The 26263-nt window shown below is 44.4% G+C and overlaps 1 protein-coding gene across 4 annotated transcripts in view; it reads right to left on the bottom strand.

Moving 5' to 3' along the window:
* RPS6KA2 (ribosomal protein S6 kinase A2) overlaps positions 1-26263 on the bottom strand; it is a 304496-nt gene that overhangs the window by 85703 nt on the left and 192530 nt on the right. For 3 of the 4 annotated variants that reach the window (XM_077347780.1, XM_077347797.1, XM_077347789.1), the window contains one exon: positions 1534-1614. In XM_077347780.1, coding sequence (XP_077203895.1) covers positions 1534-1614 — 81 coding nt within the window. Of the gene's footprint in view, positions 1-1533; positions 1615-7790; positions 7837-26263 lie in introns of all 4 variants that reach the window. The other variant, XM_077347798.1, reaches the window with a different exon arrangement.

Raw genomic sequence — 26263 nt, 5'->3', positions numbered from 1 at the left:
ATTTGTCAGAATACCTCTGTCTTCCTCAGAGATGATACAAATTCTTCTGTCTCAAAAGGTGCCCCCTAAAAATTCCTTGACAAATATCCTGTGTGAATAATATATCTGAGGGCCAAAGGAGACCATGTGGTAGCCACGGGTTCAATATGTGGCCACTGATGTCATTTAAAATACAGTGAGGTCCAATCCTGTTTGGGCCTATAGTGCAAAGGCACCAGAAAATCTTGTTCTGTCCACAGACACCCCAAGATCACTTGGTCGAACTGGATCCATGGCTACTAGTAATTACTAGTCTGGCCCTGGTTGAAATAGGAGAAGTGGTCCTTTATGGATTTGCTGAAAGTACACATTTCAACCAAGAATTGTCCTGCAAACACCAGTCTGTTGTTTGCTGTAGCAATATGGTTTATGCTGTAGTTTCTGGTATGAATCAGGAATTTGGCATTTTCTGATTGTTTTCAGTTGGCACTGAGCTGAGACAATAGGCACAGAATGAAAATTCTATGAATAAGTTATTCAAATAAAGTTGAAAAAGACAGATGGTGAAACATTCACCCCCATTCTTTGACCATTTTGGTCTGTCTGTCTACCCCTTCCCTCCCCACTCCTCACCCCAAATAGAAGACTGTTCTATTAAGGAATATGGGGAGAAGAGGAAACTTTAGCCCTTCCTCCCCCTGCAGGGTGGCAAAAGCCATGGCTACCTGTAAGTTTTCCCTAGTAGACATTTCAACAATTTGGGGGTGATTTATTTTCAACAATAAAATGGCAGGTTAGGAAAGTGTTAAAGCTGTTTTCTATTCCTTCACCCCTTTATGTCTTGATAAAACAATCTTAGCAAGCAAGCTGATAAATATCTTGATAAAAATGTAATTTAAGACAATTATGACAGCTTAGCTTTCACTTTGTTGAAAACAAGAAGTTTAGTGCCATTGGGATAATGTCGCTACATTCACCCAGCACTTTCAAGATGGTAAGCAGCATAAAGGATGTGAGGCTTCACACTATTAGTGCTCCAGGGTCAAGTAGCTATTCTCCAATACTATCTATGTCTGTTATCAGTTAGACAAAGAACAGAACAATGAAGTGCCTCCATCTTTGCCAGCCAGAAAAGTGACCCATAGTACTGAGACAAATGTAACAATAATTAACACTAAAATGAATATGCCAAATCCACCCATAGATAATAAATTAGAAGAGCAAGATAATGTTCTGGTATATACAGCTTAATATGTCCATAGATTAATACCAATTAACCTTTAGAAATTAACAGAGGTTTGTTTAACAACAAAATAAGCGTAATAATGGTATCTTCAACTCATTGAATCATAGAATCATAGAATGATAGAGTTGGAAGGGGCCACACAGGCCATCTAGTCCAACCGCCTGCTCAACGCAGGATCAGCCCAAAGCATCATGTTTTCTTGAAGCAGTGTAATTTTGTCTATATACAAACTACTCTGTTAATTGCAATGATAAAGTTAAAACTTATAAAAATTAAAATTTCCACAAATTAACATAACAACGTCTTACCATAATGAAGTCTTACAATGAAAGGATGATTCACTTCTGCTAAGATATCTCTTTCCATTTTTGATCGTACACGATCTCGAACTATGAAAGACAGAATGGGACATCAGAAAACTCAGCTTCAATAGACCTATGTTGAACTGTTAGATCCATTGCTCAATTGTACAGCTCAGCATAATACTTTCTTAATTTAAGAAGAGAGTGAGGGTCTAGAAAGAAAAGGGAAAGGGAGTTTATAACATAAATGCATATATCAAGAACAATCCTGTAATACAAAATGTATAGGACAGAAATTATTTTCCCTTACATCCCCTTCATTATAATTTTTAAGGTATCACCTATAAAATACAATAGTTCTTTCTTCTGGTAGGGTACAGTTTGAGGAGACAGGATTTGGAGAGGGGAGGGACCTCAGTGGGGAATGAGCCTATGGAATCCACCTTACAAAGTACCCATTTTCTAAGGAATTGATCTATTTAGTCTGGAAACCAGGGCTGAGTCTGCAACCACATGTTTTTTTCGGGCTCGGTCCTGCTGATTTTTGTTAGATTCAAATTCAGATATATAAACACCTATGTCACAACGGGATATATTCATGCCACAAAAGAAGAAACAATTATTTCCCCTGACTGGGAAGAGCATTAACCCACATGCTGTAATCTCCACCCAAATAGACTCTTCTCCCTGGAAAACAGTTTTTGCAGGGGCTGATCTCCAAGACTTTTACTGCCCCCCTCCCTTGGTTTGATTAGTCTGTTGATTGGTTTCTATCAGGAGTAGTCCTTTTATCATTGAATGCTTCCCCCTTAAGTGATCTGATAAGAATTAATCTCAGAAGTAAAGATGAGCTGTCCTTACCTTGAGATGTTTCTTCTTTCATGGGCTTCAGGCGGGGGGGGGGGGGGGAGAGAAATGCTTCTCAGGGCCATCCTCTTTTTGGTCTTTTTGTTTTTTTAAGTGAAGGGGACATTTTACACTGGAATGTCTTTATTTAAGAAACAACTGTATGGAGGCACATTGTCCCTTCTCCAAATCAGCTGCAAAAACTCAGTGAATATTCTGAATGGGTCCACAGGCAGCAAGCTCTGAGATAGCTCAATTAGTAAGCTATTTGCCTTGCAACCACAACTTTAAGAGTTCAAGGCTGGGTGTGGGTCTTTTTCCCCCACACAGGACTTTTATTTATTTATTTATTTTACTTTTGAAAATCACATGTTTTAAAAATTGTGTATTTTTAGAACATAAGCTGTTCAAAAACAAAATAAAATCTGTGTGGAGAAAAAAGACTCATAGCCAGCCTTGAACTCATAAAGCTATGGTTTCTTGGCGCTGTTTGTCTGTGGCCCTATTCAGAATATTCACTGACTTTTTGCAAGCATTTCCCCCCCTCAAACATGTACAGAAGATTGGGAGAAGGAACTGAAGACAACCATATGTTCACCTTTAACTTTTTCTGATAGGAGTGATTAATGCATTACTTAAGGGAGCAGAAAAAGCAGAAAAACACTTCCACAGCACAGAAGTTTAGAATCAATCTAGCTGAAGCTGAAATGGAGAAACAGAACAAAAGGCTGCTAATGCCACATACCAGCCAATCAGGAGATACCTCAGCACAACATCAGTGCTGGAGGCATGGCTGCAGTGAGTGGGAAGAGGAAAAGCCAAATGAAGCAGCCCATCTGCATCGAGAATAGAGTGCCATGGGCTCGCATTTCTTTGATGAAGTGAGGAAAATCCACTCTTGGATATGCCAGAGAATAAGTATTTTGACTCCAGGGTCAATGCTCACCTGTGCAGATGAGGGGGGAAATCCTGACTGGAAATGAGAATCAAGTGTAGAAGGCTTTTGTTCATCTGAACCCAACCAGCTTTAAAAGCCTAGTGCAGATAAGCCCCAGTTGTAATTCCAACTCGCCAGACCTTACCTGGAGACAAGCAACCCTACACCAGTGCTATTTCAAATCAAGGGAAAAAACTCATCGGCCAAAAGTTGACTAGGCCAAAGGAGACTGGACTTATTTTTATGTAATTACTGTATGTCCGGAGCACAAGTGTCATGATGAATGTGAATCAAATGAATAGAGATTTCAAAGAATTATAAATTAGAGAATGTCTGCTGGGTTCAGACTCATTTTAAAAGATCACAGAAGACACATGCCCAACTGTATGTCAAATTAATTTGCAAGAGCCTAATCATTTGATTAAATAATTTAACTAAAAAGCTTTATTTTCTTGATCAGAATTTGGCAATGGATAATTTTGGATTGGTATTTATCATCTAAGTGGTGCAATTTAACCTTTTCCTGTGCAGATAGGAGAAATATTCAACCTATCATGCACAGATATTGAAGTGTAACATCTCTCACATATATCAAATAACACACTATTAAAATAAGCTACTATAACTGATAGTTTTCATATTTTACTACTGCAGTAACATCAGTAGAAAAAACACATTCCGATTAATGTATCTAATTGTCCACATGACCCCACTCGTGGATACTTAAATATAGGGGCAGAGTAATGAACAGAAAACCTAGATCTTTCCAGAAACCTGAGAAAAGCAACAAGTTTGCAGAAATATCTGAAATCTAATACATATACATACACTGGCGGGTTAACCCCCCTTTTCAAATAGAAGCAGTGCACATATCTTTAAGATATGGACACCCAGTGTATTGCAGGAAATCAGAATAATATTGCCATCTTTCAAACTCCCCATCAGTAAGAGGCAGGAGGAGGGCTCTTTCCAGGGCCATTTTGGCCTCCCAGTTCACCCTTCTAGAGTGGCCATGACACAACTCATCTGAATGACTTTCTACGACATAGTTTCTGCAGCTTGGCCAGACTTTTTCCAAGCAGCAATTGGGAGGAAAAGAAATCTGTGAGCCAGTATGGTATAGTGAGTGGCTAGAGTGTCAGATGTGGGAAATCCAGAATTTGAACCCACTCTGTCAGGGAAGCTTGTGGAGCAACCTTGTACCAGTCATTTTCTCTCAGCCTAATCTACCTCTATCTGTGAGGATAAAAATGAGGCAAGAAGAATGACATAAGCTCCTTTGGCTCCCCATTGAATAGAAATATATAAATCAAGTAAATATTAAAAACCGGATGGAAGGTCAGATAAAAAGGAAGTTTTTTGGTGAGTGAGAAATAGAGAAGGAAGCAGGGAATGGGAAGAGGATATGAGGGCTTTCAGAATAGAAAGGGTAAATCATGTGGGAAAGGGGATAAAGTCGAAAATGAAATGATCCCCAGAAGTCCTTGAGGGTTCCTCATTGGAAATACTCTATATCCTGATAAAGACACCCCAACCCCCACACACAGTTGACTCACCATAGAAGGAGAGAGAGAGGAAGTGCCCACCACCTTCCTCCATACAATTTCTTGGTTCTATAGAGTGCAGTTACGCAGAGGATGACGCAGCACATATACCCCCTCCTCATGATCAGCAACTCAACTTTCCGAACATTGCTGATCATGGGGACAGGTTGTATGTGCAGCTTCCTCCTCTGCATGGTTGCATTCTGAAGATGATCAGGCAACCATGTGAAAGCAGAAGGCCAGGCCAGCATGCTCATATCTACTCTCCCTCTCCACAAAGTGATTCAATGTTCAAGGTGTATTCGTCTATACTGGGCTTCAGTGTGGCAGTGAACAAGTTTTTTCATGCCAGTAGGAAAAGTAAGGAGTTCAGCATAGTTTTCACATATGTGAAACCCACTAAACATTTCTAAACTTCAGGGTTCCAAAAATATTGGGGGCAGACACTCTGCTACCCTGGTAAACTTAGAATATCAGTTACTTAAGTTCCTTGTCATGTTATTTGAAAATTTCAAACTAAGGATAGGGGCAGGGATAATTAGTTCCCTAGATGGTCTTAGTAACCAGCATATAATGTTGTCTGGATAGAACATTCCAAGACCTTGTGATCAATAAAGCAGGTCTTAGATTTCTAAAACTTGTTATATCTTCACCAACCATATTCACCAATGTTCATGGTAGCATTTTTGACAACTCTTACAATACTTATATATATATTTCCTCCAAGGCAGCCAGCACAATTATATCTTGGTCTTTTCTTCACTTATCCCCTTTATCCATCACTGTGGTAGGTGACAGAGTTGTGAGCAATCACAGGCTACTAAATCTACAACTAGGATTTTCTGACACAATCTTCTTTAATGCTGCATATTTCAGGCAAAGAAGAATCAAGCAGTCTACCCAATGGCATACAACCCAGATTATAAAAGAAATCTTTCAGGTCCCCACATCAAGAAATTTTGAATGATAGCTGTAAAATCCTGAAATAAATAAGAATATTGTTAGCTCCCTTAGACCTCACCAGACCTGGGACAATTCCTCACAGCCTAAGAGAACTATTCAGAGGTCTGCTTTGATCAGGAGTGAAGACAATAAACTACACTCATTAAGGACAATATCACAGGAAAAAAGAGCAAGAGTTCAGTAGCACCTTAAAAATTAACAGCTCTTGTGACAGAGTATGAGCTTTTACTGCTCACTTCTTCAGATACATTTATCAGGAAAAAAAATTTCATATCAGGAAAAAGAATTTCTCAGTCAGAGTAGTTCAGCAGTGGAATAGGCTGCCTAAGGAGGTGGTGAGCTCCCCCTCACTGGCAGTCTTCAAGCAAAGGTTGGATACACACTTTTCTTGGATGCTTTAGGATGCTTTGGGCTGATCCTGCGTTGAGCAGGGGGTTGGATTAGATGGCCTGTATGGCCCCTTCCAACTCTATGATTCTATGAAGCTGTATATGCAAGTTCATGCCAATTCTTGCCAAATTGTTTATGCAACTCAACTCAATGGGGATTTTCTCAGTGGGTCAGAAACAAAGCACAGTGATCTCCAATGTTTAAAAGGGCAGCAAGCAGGATCATAGTAACTACTGTCCAGTCAGCCTGTTGGATACAGCCTCTAAACTCTAAGTAAACTGGAGGAGTAGGAGCAGGCTAACAAGGTCAATCACCCAAAATAAATAGGCTTCAGGAAAGGATAAAAAATTACAGATCACTGCATGACCTCATACAACCTCTGTGGACTCGGCTGCTGCATTTGATCCAGCTGATATAGACGTTGGCATAAACAGGCAGATACTAATATAGATAAACATCACCCTTTCCCCACCCCATAGGTGCTCTCTAAGACCGTTTATGCACTGGGAACTTCATTGCCCCAGCTCCCGTGCAGGAGCACAAATTGGGGGCGAATGAGGTGCACTGGACCAAATGCTCCCCCGTTCTGGTGCAGGAAGAGGTGGGCCAACCTGCCACGACTAATTAGCCTGCAGCCCAGCATGAAACCTCAATTGCATAAACGGTCTAACAGAGGACATCCCAGTAAACAGAGGAGTTAAAACAGGGATAGGTCTTAGTCCCACTCTTTTATATCCACTCTTAGTTCCACTCTTTTATATCCAGATTACATTATTTTAGTGTCCCTTACTGGAGGAGGGCTTAGTAGGCCATTGTTCAAGCTTAGTGACTTCTCTAACAATTTACTGCACAAAGATAAATGCAATGGTCTTTGGGGGAAAAGCCTCATAAATTCCAGTGGCCCATTGGCAGCAGTCTTATTGATCAATGCAGAAACGTCAAGTATCTCAGAGTTGTCTTCTGTGAAACGCTCTCCTTGGAAATCATAAAACCCATAGTCCTTTGAACTTTGGGGTCATTCTAAAATTATATCGCACCAAAGGAGGCTTTTTGATTGATCCCCCCTCCTGAACTTGTAACAAAGCAAGGCCATAGCCCAACTTATATATAAAGTAGAAATATGGGCATGGAATGAAACTGGAGAAAACTGGAGGCTGTTAAAAATCTTTTTAAAAAATCCAACTCTGCTTAAGGACACAACAGCTGTCTTAATGTGGACTGAACCTGGCCTTTCAGCAAGGACTCAGGTACATGCTGCGTTAACTAATTTTTGGTATAAACAGATGAAAGTCCCAGATTCCCATCTCTCAAAGCAATTTTCACCGTTACTCAGAATGACAGCACCTGGGTCACTAGATACGACAGTATTCTTAATATTCTTTTCTAGTTGTCAAGAAACTGGCCTTGTTTAGCTGCATCTTGGTTTCTCAAACTCTGGTTCAGGCTGCTGAGCCCAGTAAAGTTACTGAGGGCACCTCTCTAGGAAGTTAACACCACATATAGAATTTCCAGAGATATACGGGATAAGATGGAATCAGATGCAGCTGCAAGTAAGATCATCAGCCTGGGAGTTTTGTACTCACATTCCATCTCGTTAGTGCAAGGAATCCTGCATTTGGGTACATAGTGCTGTAGAAGATAAATGTTTGCATGTCTTAGCAACACACCTGATAAAGCATAGAGCAAGATCATTCATTCAAGTCTGGACATTCAGTTGTGTCTTGTGCAGCCAGAAGACCTGCTTCTGGGATTCTGGACTTTGGATTTCTATCTGGACTTCGTATTTTAAGTCTGACCAGGTAATATCTGAGTCAGAGGACTAGTATACATACACATTTCTTTAAATAAACCTTATAAAAGATACTTTTGTGGTGTTATTTGGGTTTTGGAGTTTCAATCTAAACTCAGTACTATTTTGGCTACAGCTACCAAATTGTTTTTGGAACTCAACTTGTAAGTATCCTACCTTGTAGGACTGACTGATTAACACCCAGAAGGTATGAAGACTTGATCCCTCAGTTTCTCAACTGAGGGTCAGCTTAGAGGGGCTGGTGTGACTCCTTACTCTGGGCAATGAAGATTCACTTGTACATTCACTCTTCACCTTTATCCCAAACTCTTCTAATTGAACAAAAAGGTTTTGACACCAGTTGACTCCCAGGGAATTCCTCACATTTCCTTCAACTCCTTGTGAGTACCTTTAGTGCCTTGGTGGACAGACATATAGTAATAGGCTCCAAATCTTCTCCCTGGTACAAATGGCTCCAAGTGGATCACAACAGAACCCATTACTTGTCTAACATAATGTTTTACAACCTAAGATTAACCTTTACAGCTATTCCCTTTCAAACTACGAAATCTTCCATAATTACATGATGCTTCACCTGAAAACAGGTTGCTCAGTGTATCTGTGATATGGTAGAGGTTGAGGTTCTTCCTCACTGCATGCTGTGTTGTCCTCTATATGGAGAAACCAGGAATGCCCTTCTGGCAGCCAATCTGACTGCAAGCACATTTGAGGAGAAAATAATATTCTTTCTGTAGGATTACATACATTTTAATTGGGTGGCATTTTATGTTGATTATTGTTTTTATTGTTGCTACAAAGTAGCTGGATTTCTAAAAAGATGAACTTTGTAATATCCCATGTCCACATGCAATAAACATATACTATTATCCTTTGCATAACATATGTGAATTGGTCCAAAGTTTGACTGAAATCCAATATGCATAAGTCAAAATGATAGCAATAAGGCCTTCAAATTCATGACCTAGATCAAAATCATATTGTTTCAAACCTGTCAGTTATTTACTGAAACTTTGCTTGCTACAATTCTATGGAGCAGGCATCAGCATTGCTAGCAGTAATTCATGAGAAAAGCTATTAACCAAGCAGTGTAGCGAGTCAGCCATTCCAGTTCTTTGCTTGGTGCTGCCGCCCCCTTCCCTTACTCCTGGGGGTATCAACATCTCTCTACATAATAAATGTTTCTACCAGCAAGCTAGCATGGAGTAATCTATCACACTTTCAAGCTACTGTTCTGAAGAGATAGCAAGCTCAAATGATTTCTGGCCCTTTCCCACTATTTGAATAACAAGACCAAATGGGCTTGCGGTATTTATAGAGATCAGGTCCAAGCATTCAAAATATAAGAAAGTTTAATAAACAAGGTGGCAGATGAAAGTGAGAGAGACAGAAGGTGAGGAATGGCTAGAGGCTCGATTATTTTTAGCCCTACACCTTTTTGCTATTTTTTAAATGTGTGGAATTGCCTCTAAATTCACCTTTGTCAACCCAAGCTCTTCAGGGACCATTCCTTATATGGCTGTCTCAAGAGGAAGAAAATACTATTTAGCCTTTTGGCTGACCTACTCTGTGTCTCTTTAGGAGTGACATTTGGGTAAAGTAAGAGCTGGTAAACTTTTGGAAGGTAAGAGCTCGTAAATATTTTGTTTTTCCAGATATCCCAGTAAGGTATGAGTTGGTATTGTTCTTCAATAGCCCCAAGCCATTTCATAACTAAGAGCTGGACTGCTCTGTGCCTGGGAGACAGATCATATCTCCTGTAGTTTTCCTTTCCCAGTCTTTTACCAGCATTGCAGTGTATGGAGCACATGGAACAAGAGAAAGTACAGCACCAATTAATAAAATGCTGGGATAGATTTCTCCAGAACAACAAACAACTAATCTAAGTTCATTTTATCCCATGAAATGAAAAGCACCATTAATAGTCTTAAATCCAATGTGGAGCAAGGTTCTTTTCCTTTCTTCCACCTGCCATGGCAACAGCCTTTAAACAGAAGTTCTCCTGCTGAAGAAAGAGGAGGCAAACACTGGCTATGCAGAGGCAAAACATGAAAACACCTGCTAGATCAGACCAGTGGTCCATCAAGTCCTGCATCCTATTTCACACAGTGTCTGAAGTTGCCTGGAGGGCAACAGCTCAAGGCCTTCCCATAATATTGCCCATAGTACTGATACTCAGAAGTGTAGTGACTAGGGATGTGCATTTGGCTAATCCGATCAGAAAAAATATCTGGAAAACACCTTATTGGTATTTTTGCGTTATTTATTTGTTTGTTTGTTTGTTTATTTTTTATTTATTTCCCGCCACTCCCTGAATGGCTCGTGGCGGGTCACAATGTCTTAAAACCCCATTAAAAGACTTAAAATCTATCCCAACATGGCAGGGAAATCCCCTTCCTACCCCCTATTACTAAGGGGGTGGAGAAGGAGGTCCAACAATGTTCACTCCAAATCCTGGGGGGGGGGCAGTAGATGTACCTCGCTGACCCCAGCCTCAACCATAGACCTGGCATTTTGCAGGCCCTGTGGAACGCTGGAAGATCCCGCAGGGACCGCAGCTCATTCCACCGGTAGGAGCCAGGACCAAAAAGGCCCAGGCCCTAGTTGAGGCTAGGTGCGCTTCCCTAGGGCTGGGAATAACTAGTAGATTCTCACCCGCAGATCACAAAGCCCTGCAGGGGGCATAGGCATATCTCTCCTGCCATGACTCTTGCTGGTTGCTCCTCACCTTACCAACTCCTTGCTGACAGGCAGATGTTCCCAAGGAGCACCCTTACTGGCAAAGGTGCTTTTGCAAGGAAGTGGGTGTGTGTGGTTGCTTGGCTAGGTAGCACATGGGGAAGGGGGAGTGAGTAGAGAGAACCTGCATGCAGCTGAGATTTAAAGGGCGGGATGGGCTGCTGGTGCTGCCGCCACTTCTCCTCACTCCTCCTCCTAGATGTCAGGCTGGGTGGAAGGCAGAGAGCAACAAACACTCATTCGGCTGGGGGCGGGGAGGAGGAAAGAGATTGTTTGTACTCTGGTCTCTGCCTGCTGTGGTGCTAATTTCAGGAGCTGACCCAATACCCACTCAATTTAAGTACTCTCCTGACACCTTTGAAGGCATTTGCCTGAGAAGATGGGGGATAGGCATCTTGAACATTTCAAAGCCTCCTGGTGTGAATGGGTCTCTGCCTGGAGATTTTTAGAATCTTCAACACATCATCATCAGTATGTGCAATCCTCAAGATTTTACAGTATTGGTTGTTGTATTTTTACTCCTTTCCTTTTGTTCTCTTTCCAACACAAACTTTGCCTTTTCCCTGCCACCTCACACTGAGTCAATGTCTTACAGCTTAGTGTAGCGGTTAGGAGTGAGGACTTCTAATCTGGTGAGCCGGGTTTGATTCTCCGCTCCCTCACATGCAGCCAGCTGGGTGACCTTGGGCTCGCCACAGCACTGATAAAGCTGTTCTGACTGAGCAGTAATATCAGAGGTCTCTCAGCCTTACCTACCTCATAGGAAGTCTGTTGTGGAGGGAGAGGAAAGGGAAGACGATTGTAAGCCTCTTTGAGACTCCTTTGGGTAGAGAAAAGTGGCATCTAAGAACCAACTCTTCTTCTTCTTCAACAATGTAGTGGCTTTAAATGGAAATTAGGAGTATTAACATAGAAGAGGTCCAAAATGGCTACTAATTATGATTGTTACAGGAAACCTCCACAGGCAGACAGTACACTTCCTCAATCAACAGCTCCTTTGAATCGAACTAACTCAATATTTATGGATATCCCTGTGTCTCATCCCATTTGATCCTGAAGCAGAACACTGGGGCATAGCTAAATAAAATTTTCACGTATTGCTTTGTGGCAGAAAGGGCTAAGTAGTGCTGGGGAAAGATAATGCATGAAATATGGTGGAAGTTGAATAGAAGCATAACTCAGAATCTATGCCAAAAAGTACGACCATGGAGGGGTGTGACAGATGTGGATCAGACTTGCACTAAAATTATACACACAAAATTACACTTCTTTGTTTCCATAATGGTTTGCTAACACCAGCATCCAAAAATAAGTTATATAAGAAATGAGAATTAATTAATAGCAAATGCACTTTTTGGCCAGGTGCCTTCCTTTAAAAAAATGGTATGGAACTGACTCTCTGTGCTGTCTGAAATGTTGATAATATATGGACTCCTGTTTTTCCAGGAATCACGACAGGCCTGCTAACTGACAAGAAACTGTGGTCATCCTTCATGAATACACAAAAATATAACACCATAGTGAAGGAAGTTTCTAAAAGAGGTTAATGTGTAGGGCAGTGGTCCCCAACCTGTGGGCCGCGGCCCAGTGCCGGGCTGCAAAGGCCATGGTGCCGGGCCGCGGCTCCCTCTCCCCGCCCCCCCCCACAGTAAAAAACTTCCCAGGCCGCAAGCTTGCGGCCCAGGAAGCTTCTTACTGCGGGAGGGCAGGGAGAGGGAATCAGGGCCGGGCCACGCCCGCGCTGCCCGATCCGCGGGCGCGGCCTGCGGGCACGGCCCGATGTGTGGGCGCAGCCCATGGGTGCGGCTTGATGTGCAGGCGCGGCCAGCGGGAGTGGCCCGATGCATGGGTGCGGCCTGCGGGCGCGGCCTGATGCATGGCCGTGGCCCGCGCGGGTGCGGTCCCCGCGGGCGCGGCCCAATGCCCTGCCGGTCCCCAGCCTCATAAAGGTTGGGGACCACTGGTGTAGGGGATGGGAGGGTAGGGTTGCCAGCTCCAGGTTGGAAAACTCCTAAATATTTAGGGGCAGACCTTGAGGAAGACAGGGATGTCAGTAGTACAATCCTATATTCATTCTCCAAAGCATCCCTTTTCTCCAGAGGAACTGATGTCCATAGTCTGGAGGTGAACTATACTTCTGGGGGATCCCCAAGCCCCATAAGAGTGAGCTGGTACAGGAACGGTCTATGGAAAACTAGGTAGATCTTTATGGTATGGAATAGCAAGTGGTGGTATGACACAAGTTTGCCTTAGTTATAGGAAATGCTTCCAGAAAGCAGTAGTCTAATTTCTGTGGTGGACATGTGATCTGCATGTACTAAGTAGAAAACCATACATGACTACCCACTTGAAAGGTTTTCCTTGGTCATTTAAAAAAATCTGTCTGGATTTTGTAACATTCTTTTGCTTTTCCTAACATATCTCAGGATCCATATGGAGTGTATAAAGCTCAATATGAAATTCTCACCTGCTGGAACATTGGTGGGCAAACACAGGCTTGGAAAATAACATTGCCCTAGTTGGCAAAGAAGGGTGTATATTGGATGAAGGTATTTAGTGCATCATTTTATACAAATATCACTGTAGGCAGCAGGGCAACCTAGTTACCTTGTTTGTATGTGGTATAATGGCACAAATACTGCTCAGAACTACTGTTGCTTGATTTGATTGGCCCATCTCTCTGGGGGATGTGTGCTGAGCAGAGGTAGGTCTTGACAACCAGGACACATAATATCTCTGTCCAGAAACAAGGTATGAACTGGATTCCTCAATCAGAACACATATGGTTTGGAAGCTCATGAAACTTCAAAATGTTGTTGAGAAATAAGTGTGCTGTCTCTGTTGCTGCAGGAGTTTCCTGAGGGGGGGGGGTTGTGAGCCATCTTACTGAGGACATCCACCACTACCAAAATAGTTGTGTGGCACTGTGATGGAGGTAACTTCATAATGAAGACCAGTGTCATTATTCTCCATAGTTCTGGTGGTGTGGGCATATGCAGAAGTAGACCTTTTGGTTTCCCAGTCTGATTCTGAAGCCCAAAGTCACAAGAGAGATTTTTGTAGAGGCCAAAATGACAACTGTGTGTGAGTCATGGTACAGTTATACAGTTAGCATATTGGCAGGGCTGGATCATTCAACTGAAAACACAGGGAGGTCCTCAGAAATCTAACTTCCGGGGAAAAGGGGAATTATTCCAATTTGGGTTGGCCTAGATTTGAGCTTGGGCATAGGTAGGAATTGTACATAGGAATTGTAGAAGTTTTCTGATTGTGGTAGATAATCAGCTGAGTCTCTTCCTGGTCCTGCAAATATTCTGGGGCTGCTGATTCTGAGAGTTGGGGACATAGGTTAAAATTAAAACAAGTTAAGAAAAGGGATCAATAAATCTGTCTCTGGTTGAGCTTCTTTTCTGATTGCAGGTGTTCCAAACTCCAGTGGTTGGTACAAACTGATAATGAGGTTCCCTCCAGGTAATGGCATCAGATCTCAAATGCTGCTTTCACTATCAGCAGTTCCTTCTCTCAGATGGTATAAATTCTGTTCAGCAGAGTTCAGCTTCTGGAGAAAATATGCACAGGGGCATATCTTCCCTAACCCTGCTGATTTGGGAGATAGAACTGCTATAAGGTCAAAATTAGAGCATTAATTTCTACCGGGAAGGGAAACTATGGGTAAAGATAGGCCAAGATACCAGCAGTGCCAAAAAAGTCAGTTCCTCAAGTGCTTTCTGGGCCTCAGAACTCCACTGAAATAACGTGTGAATAGCATTCCCTTCCTTAATGTGGACTCCATCGGCACCCATGTCAGGCCGGGCCTGTGTGTATTGGGAAAAGTCGGTCCATTTAGGCCTGGCTCCTCCCCTGCCTATGGTGTCCCTGAAGGGACATGAAATGCCCCATTCAGCTTTGCGGCATCACAGAGCCATATGGGGCATTCATCGACCTCTCATGATGGTGGAATAGCATTGTCAAGCTATCCCACCCTCGTGCAGGGACACCCCCTCCCCCTCTGCCACCACATGGTACAGGGGTGCCTATCTGCCCCAGAGTGGTGCATGCACACAGTCAACTCCAGGGTAGACTGTGTGTGCTAGGGGATTTTGTCCCCCATGTGTCCATGTGAAGTGGTGGGGCTTTATGCCCCGCTGCATGGAACCGGCAGCGACCTGGTGCAGCCACTGCCATACATAATTGGTCACTGAGTCAGAAAAAGCTACGACTTGGGCAGTTTTCAAGAGGTCTTCAAGATGATGGACTAAGGCTCTGCAAGTTCTCCAGAATGTTCTTTGCATACTCTCAGGTGCATATCATCCACCCTGGGGGATTTGTACTTTCCAATGCAGCCAAGTACCTCTCAACAACCTCTCTGTGCATGTCAACCAGCAGCCAAGATGCTGTGCCTTGCATACCACCATCTCTAGAGATGCCTAGTCTCTTCTTCATGGCAAAGACTACGGAAAAATAGGTACGGAGCCTTTCTGTTTTCTTTCTATCCTCTATCAAAGTTTCTCAGTTTTTACCCAGCAGTTGGCCTACCACCTTTTTTTCTTTCTATTTTCTCCTCACATAGCTGAAGAAGCAAGCCTTACTGGCCAACCTCAGCTCATTCTGAGCTTTGGCCTCTCTGATGGCTGACCTACAGTTCTACAGCAACACTCAGATAGTCTTTTTCAGGGGTATGTTGTTTCTTCTGTTTCTTGAACATTTTCTTCTTTCTTCCTTTGATCATCACAGAGTTCTCAGTCCTTCCACAATGGCTTCTTGGATTGCCTATCATGATTCCAACTTTTAGAATACTGATGAGATTTCAAAAGCTCCTGTATTAGGAGACCCAGCCCTTCACTTGCTTCTTTCCATTCTATCATTCATTTGAGTTCATTAAAGTCTGCCTTACTAAAATCTAACATACATGTACAGCTTCAAACTTTTTTGTCCCCTCACCGCTAAAGGAATTGTAGAAGGATATAGTCACATTCTCCTGAAGTTCCCACCACCTGCACCCCATATAACAATTCTTGACCATTGGTTAATATTAATTCAAATATGGCTGACCCCTTGTAGCTTATTCCACCATTTGAAAAAGGAAGTTCTCATTTGGGAAGTTGTGTGACTCTGGATGCTTAGCAGAGTTTGTCTCCAATACATATCAGGGAAGTCACCTATAATGACAGGGCCTTGTGGCTTGGATACTGAAATGTTTGGATACGGCAGCCAAGGTTCAATGATAACTTTATTAACACAGCAAACTACAACTACAACCAACAATGAACTGAACTCTGAACAGCCCTTATGTAGCTTGTATTCCTGCCCAACCTTTCCCATGTGGGGCAACAATTTAGCAACCATTAACCCCTGCATCTGCTCACATGTACAATACATTACAGATAACGTTGTCAAACTGCTCAAGGAGGGCAGCATCCACCTCCTCACCATGGTCAGTCAGTCTGTAGCAGTCTCCAATCACTACTGTTTGTCCTGCCTTCCTTTATCCTTCCCCAGTAACTTTCCACTGTGCTGTAATTTGCCTTCTCAAGTGGACATGTACTCACTATTGGATTGCAGGCCAGCCAATCATGTCCTGTATCATCTCATTACAACTTGGTGCCCGGAAAATAAAAGAGATATGGCTTCCATTTAGCTGGACAGATTTTAAAAAAACCGTTGCTCTTGCAGTGGCAGTCATCACATTACAAGGGTATTCACTGCACAACAGAAGGTAAGCTATGTATATGCAAGAAAATATTTTGAACAATATGATCATTTAAAAATATCTTGCTCCCTGACATTTTGTGGTTGCCTCTCCGTACTGTGGCAGCCATTTCACCGTTGTACCCACTAACCTGCGTCACCAATCCAAAGTGACCACAGGCTCAAAAAGGATGGGGGACTTGTTTTCTATGATGTACAACACATTTCCCCACATACCTTTTTTTGCAGAGCAGTGGCTCTAGAAAAAAAATAATATGCATGCCTTCATCTCCTATGCAAACTTTGTATATTAGGAAATGCCATTAAAATAGAACTGTGTGAGTTGGAAGCTAGCTATAAAATTCATGGGGGAGGGATAAAGGACTGAGCAATTCTACTTCCCAACTTCCTCTAGGACAACATAAACTGCCTCACTGCCTTACCTCATCCTCAACTGCTCTTCGCCTTTTGAGAGTAATAAACATGCTTATTCCTCATCAGGCAATGTTGGAGTGGATAATTTTGTTTGCTTTTTTGAATGTACAAACAAATATTCTCATGTATTCTTAGGGAGACTCCTGAACAAGTAGAAATTTTGATCTTGTCTGCGGGTGGGCCTCTTGCTGCTTTTGCAATAGGCATTTGACCATGAAGTTTGCTATTAGAAAGAATGATGATTATATGTTACTAATCCTAAATTGCGGGGAAGTAACTTCACAGGAACTCAGATTCATACAATACTCTCTCTTCAAAGGACACTCAAAGGAAAAACAATTATATACTGAAGACCATCATTTATGAACTCAGGTTCACATAAAGGTAGTTTCCCCCTTGTAATGACCTTTTTAAACAACAGTATCACATTTCTCCAGAACAGCCTGAGCTGTAGCATTCTTATAGTGCTCATTTGCCCATAACTTCAGCGGGATTGTGCTCATGAAAAACCACAGCTTTGTTCCCCTGTGCAAAAAAAGGTTTTGCTTTTCGTAGATAATACCAGAAAAGTGATGCAGTTTTACTCTAAAGATATTGTTTACAAACTGAGAAATAAATAGTTCTTAGTTATCACTGATGCTTCATTTTGGCCCTTGTCTATCCAATCAAGATAATTATTTTTAGAGATTATACCTCTCACAGGTATAAAACTACGTTTCAGGCAGATAGGACCCCCCCCCCCCAAAAAAAAACAGTTTTAAAGACCATTAAAATTTTAATTTGGAAAGTGGCAGAGGCGAACACCTAGCAGCTTCAACAGATGGACAATGTTATCCAGTGGACACAAGGACATTTTTGGTAGGCCAGAGGCAGAGTCACGCAGCAGACACAGAAGCTGGCAAATGGGGAAGAGGCAAAGACAGCGGTGGGAGGAGGCTGGACAGAAGAAGGGGGTTGAGATACAACCATGCTCGAACCCTTCTAACATCCGCCCCATCTCTCAAGTCACTAGTGTGGATGCAAAGGTGAAAAACCCACCTCCGACACTGATGTTGTGCAATGCCAAGTCAATAAACAACAAAGCCTCTGCTCTGCAAGCTTACTTCACAGAGCAGAGGGTAGACCTGGCATGCGTGATGGAAACCTGGTCCAGGGATGGTGAAACAGTCGCCCTGAAAGAGCTGGACCCTGCCGAGTTCTCTGTCCTCCATCAGTCACGGTCCATGGCGAGGGGAGGAGGAGTGGCAATCCTGATTCGAAATAAAATCTTCTTCAGGACTCTCCCCGCGCCAACAATCCCAGGAATTGAATGTGTGGGCCTCGGGTGGGGCACAACCGAGAGCGTGGCCATCTGGCTGGTGTATCACGTACCCAATGCACTTCCAGATGCCCTGCCTGCCCTGCTAGAGTGGCCGCCACCTGGACATTACAGTTCCCTAGACCAGTGGTCCCCAACCCCTGGTCTGGGGACTGGTACCAGTCCACAGATCAGTTGGTACCGGGCCACGCTCCTCCTTGTCCTTCTCCCCGGTTGCTGCCTCAGGGGCTGCCCTGGCACTCTGCCACCGGCTCACCTTTGGTGCTCTCCAGCAGCTGCAGTGCCACGCTCCCCCTCAGCATGGCGCTGCGCAGCTGCTGCTGGCAGCACCCTCCCAGCAGGCAGTGGGAAGTCAGGGGCGCTGGCAGGAAAGCAAGTGGAGGAGGGGCTCAGTGGCAGCGGCGACGTCCCTCGACAAATGACTACCCCCCAGGCCTCAGTAAAATTGTCAAGCGTTGACCAGTCCCCGGTGATAAAAAGGTTGGAGACCACTGCCCTAGACTACTAATTCTGGGGGACTTTAATGTCCATGCAGAACTGCTGCCCTCTGGCAATGGGTTGGATCTGGTGTCAGCCATGGAGACACTAGGGCTCTCGCAATTTGTTGTTGGCCTTACCCATCAAGCAGGTCACACCCTGGACCTGATTTTCGGTGCAGGGTTGAGCGTGGATCCAGTCACGGTAATGGCCGTGCCATGGTCGGACCACTATACTCTGAAGACCCAGCTTAGGTTGCCGCCTCCCCCTCAATTGGGTGTCGAGCACATTTCAGCTCACCCGCGGAGACTTATGGATCCAATTGGATTCCTGAATGCTCTGTGGGACCCAATGCCTCCCGGCACTTCTCTAGATGGACTGGTCAGCGACTGGCATGACAGAATGCTGGCAGCCATTGATGAGATAGCTCCCAAATGCCTTGTCCGACCCCGTCTCAGTTGGGCTCCACAGTATACAGAAGAGCTCCGCCAGAAGAAACAGGAACTGAGATGGCTAGAATGAGTTTGGAGGAAGACTCGCGACGAAGAATGAAGAATATCTTATAGAATACAGTTAAGAGCCTATGAGATGGTGGTGAAGTTAGTGAACCGAAACTTTTACTTGACTAGCATTGTGTCTGCGCACTCAGGCCCGGTACCATTATTTTAGATAGTTCGATCTCTCACCGTCCTTGATGAAGAGTGCCAAAATAATAGCCAATTGAACATTAGCTGTGAGGCATTTGCAAGTCACTTCGCAGACAAAATCTCGAGGCTTCGCCGTGACCTTCCAACTATAGACACAGAAAGTGAACTAGAGGCCCCTTGGCCATCTTTGGAGAGGACAATGAGTCATTTCAGATGACTCTCACAAACTGAAGTGGACAGGATGCTAGCAGCAACGAGGCCAACCATTTGCCCACTAGACCCATGCCCATCATGGCTCCTAAAAACAACAGACAGAAGAATCAGAGCCCCTCTCTGGGAAATAATTAACTTCTCCCTCTCAACAGGAGAATTCCCAGAGGAATTAAAAGAGGCAGTGGTTCGCCCGTTACTCAAAAAACCATCTTTGGCCACACAGGATCCTGACAACTATCGCCCTGTTTCGCACTTAGCGTTTCTGGGGAAGTTGGTTGAAAGGGTTGCTGTGGACCAAATATCAGCATTCTTGGAGGAAACTTCAACCCTTGACTCATTTCAGTCGAGCTTCTGGCCTAGACATGGGGTGGAGACAGTGCTAGTCGCCCTGATGGATGACCTCCAATGCCAGCTAGACCGGGGCGGGTCAGCGCTGCTCATAATATTAGACCTATCAGCAGTGTTTGACACAGTAGATCACTAGCTCCTAGCTCACCGCCTAGCCAACACCGGAATACAGGGAACGGCCCTCAAATGGCTGAATTCCTTCCTCCGGGGCCGCGGACAGAGGATAGTGATAGGACAGAGAGCATATAAACAACATCAGCTCACATGTGGAGTCCCACAAGGAGCAGTCCTCTCTCCTATTTTATTCAACATCTTTATGCGCCCTCTGGCTCAGCTGGTGCGGAGGTTTGGGCTGGGTTGCCACCAATATGCGGATGACACCCAGCTCTATCTCCTGATGGATGACCGCACTGACTCCCCCCAGAATCCTTAGCCAGGGAAGCAAGGGTCAGAGCCTTCTCGGTCCTGGCCCCCACCTGGTGGAACGAGCTCCCTGAGGAGATCAGAGTCCTGCCCGAACTTCCATGACCGCCCTTACTCTCCCCCAGAACCCTTAGCCAGAAGCTCACCCCTGCAAAGACGGAGGTCCTGTGGTTGGGTAGGAAGGGACCATGGGAGGAAACATGTCTGCCCACCATGGACGGTGTGCAGCTCTCACCAAAGCACTCTGCCAGGAACCTGGGCGTGACCCTGGGCAATGTAATCCCAGGTCACAAAGGTAGCGCGGCTGGCATTCTACCACCTCCACCAAGCCAAGCTGCTAGCGCCCTACCTGGACCCAGAGCACCTAGCCACAGTGATCTACATGACAGACACCTCTAGGCTGGACTTCTGCAACTCGCTCTACACAGGCCTACCTTTATCCTTGAACCGGAAACTACAATTGGTACAGAATGCTGCGGCCAGGATTCTCACGAAAATATCGTGGAGATCCCACATCAGGCCGGTATTCCAACAACTTGGCTGGCTCCCAGTTGAATTCTGGATCAAGCTTAAGGTTCTGGTAATTACCTTTGAGGCCATACACGGTTTGGGTCCAGTGTATTTGAGAGACCACCTCCCTGCCTATACCCCCAAAAGAGTCCTGCGCTCCACCACCTCCAACTGGCTGTGGGTCCCTGGCCCCAGAGAAGTACGTCGGTCCTCAACAAGGGCCAGATCCTTCTCGGTCCTGGCCCCCACCTGGTGGAACAAGCTCCCTGAGGAGATCAGAACCCAGTCCAAACTTCCACAGTTCCGCAGGGCCTGCAAGAGGGAGCTCTTCCACCAGGCAATCACTTGAAGCCGAAGTAGAACAGCTGCTGAACCCCCAGACTGAAAGAACCAACCCATGACTGAAAGAACCAACCCCCAATGTTACTGTTAATTGTTATTTATATTATAATGTGGTTTTGCAATGTTTTGATGCCTTATTTGAAAGTTGATGTTACATATTGTTGTTACTATATAATGTTCAATATAAACCGACCAGAGGTGCAAAGAAATGGGCGGTATAGAAATCTAAATAAATAAATAAAATAAAATAAATAAAAACAGCACCCACAGAAACAGGCAGAATTATCGAGGATATAGAAGGAAATATTTTGCATCTAAAGGAATCTGACAAGATGGTAAATTGGATATAGAAATCATTGACTTTGACACCTAACAAGGGAGCCATGATTCTCTTGATTCAGTGGACCAAATAGCCACCATTTCCTGATCAATATGCTTGGATGTCTGAGAAACCAGTTACAATGAAGAACAGCTCAGAAAAAATGATGAATTCCCCTTCCCCCAATGGATGGCAGGATGGTTTTGACCTAAGAAAGTGTGGTGGTAGAAAAGGCAGTCCTGCTGGCATTTTCAGCGGCAGCCAATCTCCTAAATTTAAGTTCCTTGCTGCATGACAGGCATATAGAAGCAGCTGTATCAGCATTCCCAGAAGAAGAATCAGGGCCATTCCGCACTCGTTCAGAATTGCACAATGGTTGCAAATTGAAATCGCTACTGATTTGCTGTTATGCACAACGTCGTTGACAATCTGCAACACTCCTGAAACCGATCCGCAAAAAGCGCTTCGTTGTAGCACTTTCAGGGAAATCCCAAAAAGTAGATTCACCCTCCGGAAAGCGCTATACTCTTGCAACCAATCTGCAATACTAGCGGGAAAGTTCTGTGCATTACCATTGTTGTGGTTTCTGCAAAGTCCCTCCCCCTGGCTCTCTCCTCTGATCTTCCAGCAAAGCGATCGCCATTTTTTTTCTCGGAGTGAGCAGAGATCAACGCACTGGTGAGCCTTCATTTACCCAGCGAGGCTTCCCCAGCTGCAGTCCCTCCCCAGAGCTGTTTAAAGTCACCAAGCACCAAGCAACACACAGCCCCGTTTGCTGCTTTATTTTCCCTTTACTTTTCACTCTATTTTCGGCCGAAAATTGCACCCGTGCGGGGGGGAGGGTATTTTTTTTCACTCGGGGGGAGCATGGCAATGATGAAACGGCAGCTCAAACACCACCTGCTAGCTAGATGGGTCTCTCCGTTGCAACGAATCAACGCAGATTCGTTGCAACATGTGTGTGTTGTTTTTTTTTACCTTCCTTAAAGGGAAAGGGGCTTTTTGGGAGCATGATAACGCCCGCCCATTGGCTGCTCGTTTGATTGACGGCCAGGGGCAGGACAAAGCTCGACAATATCGCTTCCTGGCTAGCGATTTTTGCTGAGACCGGAAACCTGTGAGAAACGATAGAAACACAACTGGATTCCACTACAAAGGCAGGTATGCATAACGACGAATTCCACTATTTAAAATGGTGTTTTTTCGTTCCGCAACCAATTTGCTACATAGATCCTGGTGCAGAATGGCCCTCAATGTTAATGGAATTGAGGCTACTTTTGGCTGCTGTTGGACCAATAAATGGCAAGCCATAGGCACAGATTGTCAGAAGGAGACCCATCACCCAATCCTTCCACCTCATCTACTCTGAGAGACTGGTGTATGTGTTATTCAGTTCCCTTTTCCTTAGTGCTTAGGCAGTTTAACCCCATTTGCCTGTGTCACTGAATGGGAAGAATGTATTACTGAGAAAACACTGCTTAGCATCCTGTGAAGGAAAAAATACTGCCCCCCTCCCAGGCTACAGTACTTGCACCATCCTGGAGGATTAGAGTTGTAAGGTGGGGCCTGACAACTGTGGGACCCATTATGCACGGGGCAGAATGCCTGCACTGGCGGCAGCAGTGCTGCGGAGATGCGGTGGGCCTGCTCCTAGGGCCGTGCTGAAGCCAGGGACTCAGAGTGGAGGGGGCCAGGGAGGAGGCTTCAGGGCATCAGAATGTGGTCTGCTATCTAGGCAAGGGAAGAAGGGAATGCCCGCACCCTTCATGGCTCTTCTAAGGCACATTTCGGGGGGAGAGGCCGCTAAAGCCAGGGGGGAGCGTGGGCACCCAGGCCGGGGGGGGGGAGGGAGCGGCTGGGAGGCCAGGGGGGTTGCCCCAGCCCCTTCAAAGTCCGTCCTTACTATATCTTTACTTTCCTTAACCTCTCCCATCCATTCTGCCCAAACACCTACAATACCACTTCCACAAACACACTACCACCAGGGACACTCTCTAATCCCCTGAGCCTCCGGGGAGGGCGGTATAGAATATGATAAATAAATAAATAAATAATAAACCCTTTCTAGTGCCCATTGTATTTACACGTACAATGGGCTTAAAATCTAGTTTTAACTATAAAATAATTAAATAATTGTAATGAAATCTCGCATGGGAGTAGTCTAGGGCCGATAAAATGTCTACAAAGTTTATAACATACCAATGTATCAATATTTTGTACTTCAATTTTTTTTGGCTACAAAATGACAGACCACCACTGTATTCATCACCCCCCTCCCAAACAATCATAATTTAAAAATCTGAGTATGCGACAGCATAACAGGCCATCCTCTGATGCATCAGTTTTTTCTAGGGGAACTGATCTTTGTAGTTTGGAGCTGGGTTGAAATCCTAAGAGATCCACCAGTAACAGAGCTTGCATCCCATCAGGTTTAGACTCAATATACTGTACTTTTTTAAATGTTTATCTCCAGCAGTAGTTTGCAGAGAGAGAAAAAAATCAGTTTCCTGAGCCTCTCATTATTGAGTGACCTGCTCTATTTAAAGGAGACAGAGGTATCAAGAGCAGTTAATCAGAAAGGATAATAATCTTAACACCACCAGCGGCGCCGCGGGCGCCGCGGACTAAATAATTCAGTAAGGCCTTTAGGGTTGGGATGTGTCCGGGATGAGGAAGGGTCCGGATTGGACCCTTCCCCTGGACAGACAATCGGAGGGACCAATCGGCAGGCGCTTTGCGCCTGCCCATTGGTCCCTCCGATTTCCAGCCCCAAGCAATTGTGAGGCGCGCCTCGCAGTTGCTCCTTTGCCACCGGCCTGACGCGTCGGGAGGCGCAAAGCGCCTCCCGGTGCGTTGGGCCGCCAACTGCCACTGCCACAATCACATCACCCCCCCCCCAGGTGCAGCCAGCCACAAGACGACGCCACTGCAAGCTTTGGGACCGCCGCCCTGACGGAGCCACCCAGAAGCCGCCGCCGCCGCCAGCTGTGGCCTGCCCCACAGATCAAAAACCACCCAGCTCCTGCAAAGAGGTAGGTACCGCCCTCATGGCGCGCCCTGCTAGCGCCCGCAGCATTTTGACTGCAGCGGGCTTATTTACTAGTTAATACATAATGCAACTGTGTCTTCTGGCAACAGAGACACCAATGGCAAAAAAGGCATAAGGTGCTGTATTCTTTTGTCACAGAAAATGGGTGGGTTTTGTGCTGTGTATTTTTTTTTCACATCTGGTCTATAGTTTAGCACCAAAATAATGCAAACTGCAATTAATGGCTGACAGAGAAAATGTTGATATTTCTTGGCTAATTTACATGTACTTTGGCAAACAAGAGAGATTAAAAAATTATATTTTAGAACTAATTATTTACAGATTCGGTACTGTTTTGAAAGTGTTGCACTTCTTGATAACTAGGATTCATCAAGAAAATAGCTTCTTGAGCAGATCTAGGTTTAATTAAAAAGAATCAAAGGTAGACTCATTCTAGTCCTTATCTTAAAGGAGAAGGAAGACATAAAGACACATGGGAGATTTCAGGTTTCTCCCATGTTTTATAACATCTGAAGTTGGTTTTGTCCTTGTTATACATATTTTAGACCATAGTTTTTAGGCTTACTTGAATACTGTTTTAGGATAATTACGGTTCCCTTAAACTCTCATGTGTTTTATTACTGACTATTGTTTATATTTTTAGGATATTAATGTTTTACTGTTATTTATGATTATTTAGCAAACTTTGTTGATTACTGTTTTGTGGGGTGTATATCCATTCTAAATAAATATATATCTTTTATAACGATCTAAGATAAGATATACAATATTTGGCTGCTCTGTGGACTACCTAACACAAAGGGCTGGGTTATGCCTTCTTGAATTAGACTTCTTGAATTGGAGATAGAATCATAGAATCATAGAGTTGGAAGGGGCCATACAGGCCATCTAGTCCAACCCCCTGCTCAACGCAGGATTAGCCCTAAGCATCCTAAAGCATCCAAGAAAAGTGTGTATCCAACCTTTGCTTGAAGACTTCCAGTGAGGGGGAGCTCATCACCTCCTTAGGCAGCCTATTCCACTGCTGAACTACTCTGACTGTGAAAAACTTTTTCCTGATATCTAGCCTATATCGTTGTACTTGAAGTTTAAACCCATGACTGCGTGTCCTCTCCTCTGCAGCCAGCAGAAACAGCATCCTGCCCTCCTCCAAGTGACAACCTTTCAAATACTTAAAGAGGGCTATCATGTCCCCTCTCAACCTCCTTTTCTCCAGGCTGAACATTCCCAAGTCCCTCAACCTATCTTCATAGGGCTTGGTCCCTTGGCCCCAGATCATCTTCGTCGCTCTCCTCTGTACCCTTTCAATTTTATCGATGTCCTTCTTGAAGTGAGGCCTCCAGAACTGCACACAGTACTCCAGGTGTGGTCTGACCAGTGCCGTATACAATGGGACTATGACATCTTGTGATTTTGATGTGATGCCTCTATTGATACAGCCCAAAATGTTATTTGCCTTTTTTACCGCTGCATCACACTGCCTGCTCATGTTTAGTTTACAATCCACAAGTACCCCAAGGTCTCGTTCACACACAGTGCTACCTAGAAGCGTATCCCCCATCCAGTAGGCATGCTTTTCATTTTTCTGACCCAGATGCAGAACTTTACACTTATCTTTATTAAATTGCATCTTGTTCTCATTTGCCCATTTTTCCATTGTGTTCAGAGCTCGTTGAACTCTGTCTCTATCTTCTGGAGTATTTGCCAGTCCCTCCACCCCCTCATCTAGATCATTAATAAA

This window comes from Paroedura picta, chromosome 1 (assembly GCF_049243985.1).
Source record: "Paroedura picta isolate Pp20150507F chromosome 1, Ppicta_v3.0, whole genome shotgun sequence".
Lineage (NCBI taxonomy): Eukaryota > Metazoa > Chordata > Lepidosauria > Squamata > Gekkonidae > Paroedura > Paroedura picta.
This window is presented reverse-complemented; position numbering and strand designations above follow the sequence as displayed.